A 10,330-nucleotide genomic window follows, 5' to 3' on the forward strand; every position below is an offset into this window, starting at 1 on the left:
ATTTCTGCAAAACAACAAAAATGACAGTTGGACTTTTGATTGATAGGTATTGAATCTATAGGTCAATTTGGGGAGTATTGCCATCTGCACAATATCAAGTTTTCCATACCATGAAATTGATAAGCCTTTTTAAGCCATAGTTCTAAGGGGTGCTGCTGAACTATTTATTTAGGCCTCCAGAATCTTGACTATCATCACAAATTGGGGTCCTTTTCTTTTCCATACCTGTTGCTGCAAATGTAGGGTTTAATAACGTAGTGGCTGCTTAAGCGACGGGGAACATAAAATCTAAAATTAACTCTGAGATATTGGTGTTGGGAATGCAAAATAGTATGATCACTATGGAGGGGAACTTGGCAACACCTATACAAATTTACAAAATACCGTGGGAGATTCCCCACACACACACCAGAGGGCTAGGCCAGCAAGCTTGCTTTCTGTCTCCCTCTTCCTTTAACTGAGGAAGTAGTTTTTGAGAGTCCCAATATTATGAAGAAGTATGTATGTTATCTTTCAGTTCCAACTGCCACGTCACACGAGCCTACAGCCTTGTCTCCTATCCTCCAGAAGGCATTAAAAGCCAATTTGCTGAGTTACAAAGATCGGCGTTCATCCCATCTTCATCCAGAGCCCCTTCAGCCTCAGTTCAGGTACTTAGACTCTGGTTTTCACTTTTCTTTTGGATTTTTCCCCTTGAGAATTTCCCCTGATTTCTTTCTTACAAGCTCAACTATCCATTTAAAAAGATATCACCTCCCCCTTTCTCGACGTTTCTAAGTACTTTATTTATATAGTAGGATGATTGTATTGGATCGCAGATATAAGTACAATAAATACGTAAATAAATCTGGCTGACAGACTATCCTCCCTGAGTTACCTTTTACCTCCTGTGTTTTCCGTATACAAATCATTTTTCCACCACACTAAATTGTAATGAAGAAGACCTCTTGCCTAACAAGGAGGTCACTGAATTGGTCACTAACCCCACCCACGGGAACCTTGATTGGCTGCTTAAGGGGTGTTCTTCCCACCCATAATTATATATTGTAGTTACCAGACAAGCCAGATGGCCCCCTGGGGAACATCCCCTCCCCGGCAGAGGAAACAGATAACCAAAATTTCTCCCAGGCTCTCCTACAAATGATCAGGAATGGCTCAGCTAGAGGCCAACGTTCAGAAGCTGATAGAAGCAGCAGTAGAGACTTTTCCCCATGAGCTGCATTGGCCCTAGGTTGAAAGGTTGAATTGCGTATTCAGAAAAAAGGACAGCACTTGAAGTCCTTTGTTGAATGCTCTGTACAGACTTTAGAAAGGCATAATGTATTAAACCCTGAAGCTCCACTTAAGAAACCCAGCACTTAGGAAATATTTAAACGGCAATTACCCTAGATCTCTAGTAATAGGCAAATATACCCCACAGCTCCTAGGAGAAAACGTGGCTACTTTGTGCTTTTGTGATGTAGATTTTCTACCCCATCTTCTCTAGGACCTAAGATCTATTCTTTGAAATGCAAAGGAGGTGTTTTGAAATTTGGCGAAGATTTTGAAAAATCTTAGGTGTTTTCTCCACATTTAGTAAGGGGGTAAACTTATTATTCCAACTTCCAGAAACACAGTTTGGATCCAACCGTTCTTTTATAAACAAGTGAGTTTTGTATTACTGTACCTGAGTCATGGCTAAAATTTTAGAATGACAGCTATAAGGTCTGTGTTTGCACCTGTCTGTGTGTTTCTGTATGTCTGTTGTAGGTGTGTGATATTTGTCTACCTTCTGACGGTACTGCCAAAATTAATTTGTAAAAGAGCTCTGTTTAAAAGGGGAAGAACATAAGCGCTTACTTGAATTAAGTTTTCTTAAGCTCTCAGAAATACAGAAACTAACCCAAATGTTTTTCAAGTTAATGCCTTAAGTTTGTTGGTTTAATCAAAATAGGTAGGTCTTCAGAATTATCAGCATTAAATATAGTTTTTTCCTCCTAAGTTTACTAGTCGTAAGGTCGTGTTTTATCTGCTACAAACTTTGTCAACAAGAGAAATATAGCTTAAGATGACGGCTAGCTAGCTAGCTAATGTCTTGTGAAATTTTATTGAGTAATCTAAACATAATTGTTAGGAGCAAGTGATTTATTAGATACATGTAGGTTACAGTATATCTAGTTTAAAAGTTTCCCAAATCTTTTCAGTAACTTCCAGTTTTGCTGAGTTAATTGATGGAAATTCACTGAATATCTAGATCATTTCCAAATAAGGTAAAATATTGAACATTAATTACTGAACACAGGTTTACCTGTTTTGGTTTCTTGTTACAGAGGAAGTAAAGACACTGGTCTGTTCTTGTGCCAGATTGAAAAATTGTACTGTATAAAAGGTAGATGTTGCTAAAAATTATGAAATGTATTCATAAATTTCCCAATCTAAAGAATGCTGGTGTAACAGTTCACGATGGCTTACTACTTAGTTTTCACGAGAAATTAAGGTCTCTAAGAATTCTAGTTAATATGTAATTAAAACTACTCGAAATAATAAGGGAAACAACTTTATATACAAGGAAAGTAGTATTGTTTGGGGCTAAGCAAAGGTACAAGTTATGGAGATGCATTTTTGTTAAGGGAAATGAAAATAACTTTGTCCTCAAGTAAAGCTGGTTGTTTCAGAATGGGAAAGAGGAGACTAAAGGACAAACTCAGTGGATGTGGGCACTTGTGAGGAAAGAATTTTACCTTGTGTAGTCAAGCTGGATAAAATTGAATTGTTATCATAAGGCTTTTAAAAATAAGTTTTAATATCAACAGTATACTTATATAAAACTAAAACTTAATTTTCTTCCATCTAGTAAATGGAAAAAGTTCTCTTAAACTTTTGGTGTGCTCTTGATAAAGAGATTGTGAGGGTTTTGCTCTGCCTAGAAAGCAAAGATTTTGTGTCTTACCGAACTAGTTTCCTGTGCTCCCTGTTGTCTTAATCAGGTCTTTGATTGATTACTGAAGAAAACCGAATCTTCTTAATATTAAATGAGCTAAGTTTTGCCCACAACTATGTAACCTTCTATATTTGCCTTTAAAATGTTTTGTTACTTTAAGTAGATGAAGTGTTTTTTCATAATGATCTGTGATCCTATTTAGTCAAGTGTCCAGAAACTTTTGATATGTTTGATAGTCAAGTGTCCAGAAACTTTTGATATGTTTGACAAACTTTCAAAATCAAGTTCTACATTCAATCTTCTTGAGCTGGAAGTAACTTTGGGACCTGCCAGAGGGCCCTTGGAATCCCTCAAAAGATTTGTTCTCTCTACTTGTGAAAGAGAGATACTAATTCGGCTTAATTGAGGTGTTAATTACATGGGAAGCATTGTCAAGTATATGAAGTGACACTAAGCCTTCTTTATGTTGCATTTGTCCGGAATTTGTGTGAAGTTCCTGAAATCTGGTAATGCTATTGCTTGTAATTCTAGTTATCATCTTAAAATGTATGTCACAGAAATAACCAAATTTCCTTGTCAATCTCTCATATCTTTAACCACGGCCATTTTAAAGTCCTTTGTCATTTACAGACAGCTGTTGTTTTACTCTGATGCTTTTGCAGAAGTGTTTGTTTCATCCTCAGAGAGATTCATGGAAGTGACTCTGATAAGTCAAGAATTAATTATGTGGGACTGATGAGGAAGATTATATAATTTTATGCCTTTTTCTTTAAAAAAAAAAACATGGTTATGTTTTCTCTGTCCAGACCTAAGGAACTCTCTTCTGTTAAGCCATCTATGACTTACAGCTATTGGGTAGAGTATACCTTTGTGAACAAAGATGAAACAATTACAGTTTTCTCCCTACCTCATCCCTCCAGAATTTTCCTGGCAATACTGTTATTTGCATAAGTTCACTACGGTTACATTACCAAGGCTTTGACTGGCAGGTCATATTTGAGAATAATGTGCATAGACTCAGATATGACCCGAGACCTTTAAGGAAGTAAGGGTGACTTTATGCAGCCCATAAAGCCCCCTGTAAAACAGGGTTCCTAGCAGCCTAACCAGGTGAGTAAGGAAGGACACTTCCGGCAGATGCAGGAACCTCAGGATATTTGGGGCACCCTGGAGGAGAAAAACTGTTTCAGTAGAAACTATAATACACACTTGTGGTTATCAGATTCTGTTAACCACATTCTGAGATTTTGTTATATACACGGAAACTGGACTGGATCCTGAGTTTTTCTCGTTTCCTCCAGTATCTGACTACACCTCTCCAAACTAACATTTCCAATTTTCTCCTCCTCTTTTGACTTGGAATCACTGAGAACAAAAGCTGCCCTTTCCCACAAAAGCCTGCAAACTGAACGTGAACAACTTGATGTAAACTTCAGAGAAATCACCATGACAGCTCATTTACACAATCTTTGTGCCTGCCGCTGCGTGGGCCACTCAGGACACCCGCCAACATCGTCAGAAACATTCAAGCTGCAGAAGGCGCTTCAACCCCAACCTCTAGATATCTTCTCTTGTCGACTGCCTGCCCTTAGGACTCGGTCTGCGTTTTCAGTGTGCTCCAGCTATTAACCTTTGTTTGTTTTTCTTTCGTTTCCATAGAAATGCCTTCCTTAGTAAATACCTGATCGCTCATACCATTTAGGCCTAACTAACTAACTTTAGGAGCCCACCTAAATCACCGCCTCCTAAAACGAGATGCACTGTTTAACTGAACGGACCTTTGCTCAAGATTAAGAGACTGGTTCAGTGAGATCTGGAGCAATCGATCAACTGAGCTTCTGGGCTATGACTGTGAAACTTCTTGGGGAAGTTTCAAAGGCAGGGCTGAAAGGGAGTAGAATCGGTCACCCTAAAATACGCCTCTTCTGCATAAGGATTATTTTAGGCTGTTTTTTAAAGAAAAGGAACCGCAGACACAGGAAAAGCTTTGAAAACCAAGTAGAAGTTACCCTTTTGTAAATAAGAAACTTACATTTACGAGGGAAAGCTTCATTTATTTGTAAGGGTGTCTCCTCTGTACCCGGAAGAGGAGGATGACTCAAGCTCTAACCAGTAGAGCTGTGCGGCAACTTAAATCTCCGTTACAACTGGGGAAAAAAAGGCAGAGAAGAAAATTAGATCTACGGAACCATTTCAATTAGGTAAAAATAGGCTTAGAAAAAAGTGTGGATAGACCTATGACAAAATGTTAACAGTGTTTGCCCTTTTGTGGCTGGTAGGATTATGGATAGTTTTCCTTTTTTGTACTCTTTTTTTAGTTACTATAAATTTATTTTGTGATCAGAAAATACCTAATAAACTAACTATTTTTTAACCCAAGGGCATCCACGCCTTTCCCTCTCTTACACACTACGGGAATACGAAACATTTCATTTTGATCTGACCCTTGATTCTGACTCTTTTGCCAAAATGCTGCAGAGTTATTATGACTGACAGACATGAGAATCGTTTACAGAGCTTTATCATTTTTAGGCTGCCCAACTGGTTAGCAACACTTCAACGGTACTTCAGTCTTCTGGCAAATGTCACCACTGCACAGCACAGTGGGATCCCATCAACTCTACTCACTTGAAAGCACCTGACCAAAATGAAAAAGTCTTATTAATAAAAAGCGACGACTGATTGATATACTGCAAAAGCAAATCACGTTGATCCCAAATCTTTCTTACAGTGTTAATTCACTGACCATTCCCTAGTGTCACTATTATTCCCAGGGAAAATGTGGTCCCTGAGTTGCAATAGCTTCTTTTTAGAAGGCGCTGCACCTCACATTACCAGATCTATGCAGAAGTGGTATATTTAATGCTCTCTAATGCCCTGAGCTCCTTATTGGAAATCTGGAACCATATATCCCACTGACAACTGTATTATCACAAATTCTGGAAAGAAAATGCTTTTCAAGATATTTCAAGCAGTCTTTCTAGCTGAAAACCCAGTGAAAGTTGAGAGATTTTTTTGAAGACCTCGTCATCATTTTCTTTCCTTCTTTCAAGGTAGCAGAATTTTCAGACTATCACCGTTACATTTTCAAAAGGTTTCATTTCAAGCTGTTTTAGGTTTGCAGCAGTCTTACAAAAGCATTGCAGGGCTCCCCTTGGTTGAATATGCAAATCGTGGTTCACTTTAGATATTCAGACTCAACAGTGGGCTTCAATATGCTACTTAGGGGTGGAAAATGCATGTGTATTATTTTGTTTTACTTTTGGCCCAGGCAGGTGTGAATGGGGGAGTCAGGTGGCATGGCCACGAATAGGGCAGTTTCATTTTGTTTTGGATTCTTAAACAAAGCTATTTATTTGGAACATAAGCTTGAACCAACCACGTCTCTAGGGAAGTCCTACAAAAAATGAATTCATTTTGAATCCAAACCTCAAGGACAAAAATTCATGAAATTGAAAAACTGAATCTTGCCTTCAGCCCCTTAGGAAACCTCAGTAAGAAATGTAAAAGGGAAACAATGGACCTTCTCCACGACTGAGCAGGATAATATGCCTTTCCTCTTTGGATGATCTGAATTAGAGGAATGGCACCTTGCAGCTGATTGGCTCACTTTGTAATCCCAAAACTTGGTTTCCTGTTGAGTTTACATAAATTGAATAAGTTCCGTGAAAAATGGTCTCTGTGACGACTGGTCATAACTGCACTGTGTTTGCGTGACAATGTTTCGCTCGCCATTTTATCACCTGTGGCTAGCACAAGACCTGGCACAGAGAAGGCCTTCAGTAAATACTTGTGAAGTAAAGGAAACTCTAGTTGCCTTAGATTAAAACAGAAGTTAGCCTGAAGGCACCAAAATGGAGATAATCAGAACTGCACTGACACAAAGCATGAGTAAGAATCACAAAGGAAACCAATTCTAACATTCTAGCGAAAAGTCATCCCCTGAAATTGGAAAAGTACTACCACCAATGGCACCAGCTGCAGGTAAACCAGTTAGCTTTGTTTTAGTTCCCTCATTTGAAAAATGAGGATGTTCTACGTCTACAGTGTTCTGAGTTTCTTCTAAACCTCTCGGCCTTCCCTGTGTCCCAAAACTTATTTGAGACAACTGAAGTGATCTTTTGGTCAGTTGCCTGTCCTAGGATCAAGCTACTGCTGTCTTTTCTGAAGAGCACTTCTGTGTTCTCTTTAACTGTCCTTCACATACAAGACTCTCGACTCCTCCTAAGTAGGTTATGATGCAAACCTCAAGTTGGCTGCACACTTTTTTTTTTTTTTTTTTTTTTTTTTGCCTTTTCTGCCCTTGTCTTCGTCTCTCTTCCATAGCAGTGAAGCGTACTTGCGAGGCTGCTTCCCAAGACTGAGACCAAAGTCTGTGGTGATGCGTGGAATAAAGCCTCGGAGAATTTTAGTTCAGATCATTGACCTCACCAACCTGGTGTTTTAACAACTCACAAACCTTGGGCTATCTCAATCAGTAGCTTAAGCGCATCAACTCTAACACAGCCTCAAAGGTGATGACTACATCCTTTCAAACCCCAAGATCTACGCAGGAAAACACTTAGAAATCTCATAGAACAGACTAGTGGCCTTTCAAGCTAAACTTAGAGTCTGTCATTTGTGACTAATCTAGGGCCTGACCTACAGGTACATCAGATACATTTAGCACCCTCCAGAGAGAAATAATTAGTAGCAGTCACCTCCGGGTTTTGTTTCCTTATCTGTGACTTTTTCCCTTTCTCCTTTGCTTTTTCATAACTTTATCTTTTCCTCGCATACAAATTTAGATACTGCATGAAAGGACTCTCTGACGACAACCGTTAAGAAATCCAGGAGTGGAATAGAGTACAGCATACGGAAATGTATTTTATATGGTAAGAAATTATGTGTGTTGCCAAAACTAATGGTTGTATTTGTTCAGAGATACGATGACACAGGATGACTGTAGCAGAAAGCGGAGACAAGATGAGTGGAATCAAAGACCAGTTAATCAGCATGCTTCTGGAATGGGATCTACCAAATAATTTACTTTCCTGGTCAACAGTAATTAAATTTGTAGATTCTTAAAAGAATTCTTGTTATTTATTTGATCCTCACAGCTACTCGGGAAGGCAAACCAAGAGTTAAGTATTATCCCAGTATCACAAATGACAAGACTAAGGCCGAGAGAGACTCAGTTATTTGTCTAAGATGACACAACCAGGAACTGATTTTCAGATCTAACTGAAAATGCCGTAGCCTTTTCAGTATACTGTATAACATCTGATTGATTAGCCAAAAATTAACCTAGACCACCTTTTTAAAACTCCTGTTAAAAATTATTCTAAAGCATTTTCATACACTTGCCTCACGAAACAAGGTATGCTAAACGTAGTAAATCATTTTGATAATGTAAATACAGAAAAGACTGATTTGATCATGATTTTAAAAACAGCCCAGACACAGAAAACAAACTTACGGTTACCAAAGGGGAAGGGGTCGGGGGGGGGGGGGCAGATAAATTAGGGGTTTGGGATTAACACATACATACTACTATCTATAAAATAGATAACCAACAACAAGGACCTACTTATAGCACAGGGAACTATAGTCAATATTTTGTAATAAACGCAAAGGGAAAAGAATCTGAACAAGATTTTATATATATATATATATATATATATATATATATATATGTATGTATAACTGAATCACTTTGCTGTATACCTGAAACTAACACAACATTGTAAATCAACTTCTACGTCAATAAAATAGCCCAGTTACATTAGATTCATTTTGATATTAATTGCAAGGAACCACGGAATGGAAAAAGGGTGCTGACTTTTCAGTGCAGGTGTACCTCAAAACATCCAAATGTTTGCTTCAACAACCTTTGCACACATTATAAAAATTTAAATCACATTTTAATTACATCAGGAACTCCTGTAACATAGAGATTATTTTTAAACGTGCATAATCTGATTATCCATTTTGAAGGCTGGCACCAACATTGGCAAGACGGTTGTACCTTACTGCTGAAAATTAGTGCCGAAACTTAGTTTTCGTCATCTGGCCTTAACAAAATAGCTATACGCAAAGAAAATACACACATATTCAAATACAGACATATTTTGAAAACAAAACAAACCCCACTAATTGGAGAACTAGGAAGATTCAGGGAAAATGAAAGCAGAGTCAGAATTCTAACTTTAGATGAATATTTGGACCATTAGTCTCGTTCATACCTAAGATCAGTGAATCACATCTAAGTATCACTATTCTCTTTACTAGTTACTTTGATTTCTTGCTAAATGACCTTCCGTAACTACCCTTACTGAATAATGCCTACATACCTTGGGCTGGAATTCAGGGCCATTCAAACACTCATCTCAACAACCTTTGCACCCTTTTCAATCTCTCTCCTCAACCACTATCAGTGATGTGGGAAACCATCTCTCAAGAGTTTAAGAAACAAAGCCATGATTTGTAATATTTGCCAAGAAACAAAGCCATGATTTGTAATATTTGCCAATTTTCATGTTGCTATTGCTCCCACTGTGACCAACTTCAAGCTACCAAAGGTTTTAAAACTGGCTCGAAAGAGTCCTGAATATTGAACAATTGGCTCTACCTACCCTGTAGGAGTTGATCCAGCTCAAGCGCGCCCCTGACTCATCCCATATTCCAATCAGATGAATTTAGTGCAGCTCTATGAATATGCCTTTCTATTCTCTGTAATGATGATATGCCTCCATATATAATGAAGTGAATGAACCCCATTTCTTTTCATGTCAAATTCCTAGCCACTCTTAATTTTCAACCTAAATGCTACTTCCTTCTCAGTTTGCTGATGTTATCTCTACACCTCATTGACCTTAACACATTGACCTCAAGGTTTTTTGTTGTACACATCATAATTACCTAGTCAACAGAGGACAGACCTGTTTCTTTTTGATATCACTGGCAGCTGATAAAGTGCTTTACACATAATGATACTTCTTAGATTCTTGGTTTGGTAGGGGGCTAACTGGGAAGCGGTTCTTCAGTGACATGTAAGGCAATGAATAAATAAGTAGAGTACCATAAGAGTGTATTTGAGGGTGAATTTGAGGCCGCAAATTAAGATTAGTTTAAATATACATTCACTTGAAAACAATCCTCAAAAGTCACACTCATGAAATAAACAGTTTAGTAGTTAATACTATTAGCTTTGCCGTAAGATTGCCTAGGGTTCAAATACTGTCTCTACCACTTACTAGCTGGTGTTATTGGGCAAGTTATCTAACATCTCCAAGCCTCACTTTCCTCGTTTATAAATTGGACATAATAATACCTGTCTCATCAGGTTATTTTGAGTACTCTGTAGAATAATATATGTAAAGTACTTAAAACAGTGCCTGACATATATGAAGCATTCATTACACATTTGTT

The 10,330-nt window shown here is 38.0% G+C and overlaps 1 protein-coding gene across 1 annotated transcript in view; it reads left to right on the forward strand.

Annotated features, from left to right (window-relative positions):
* Positions 1-8,379, forward strand: part of LOC111167507 (uncharacterized) — a 457,471-nt gene extending 449,092 nt beyond the window's left edge. The window contains exon 14 of the mRNA XM_089904683.1: positions 518-8,379. Coding sequence (XP_089760809.1) covers positions 518-777 — 260 coding nt within the window. The 3' untranslated portion in view covers positions 778-8,379. The remainder of the gene's footprint in view (positions 1-517) is intronic.
* The last annotated feature ends 1,951 nt before the right edge of the window (positions 8,380-10,330 follow it).

This window comes from Delphinapterus leucas, chromosome X (assembly GCF_059928025.1).
Source record: "Delphinapterus leucas isolate spDelLeu-1000000601 "Yukka" chromosome X, BTC_Dleu_Yukka2, whole genome shotgun sequence".
Classification (NCBI taxonomy): domain Eukaryota; kingdom Metazoa; phylum Chordata; class Mammalia; order Artiodactyla; family Monodontidae; genus Delphinapterus; species Delphinapterus leucas.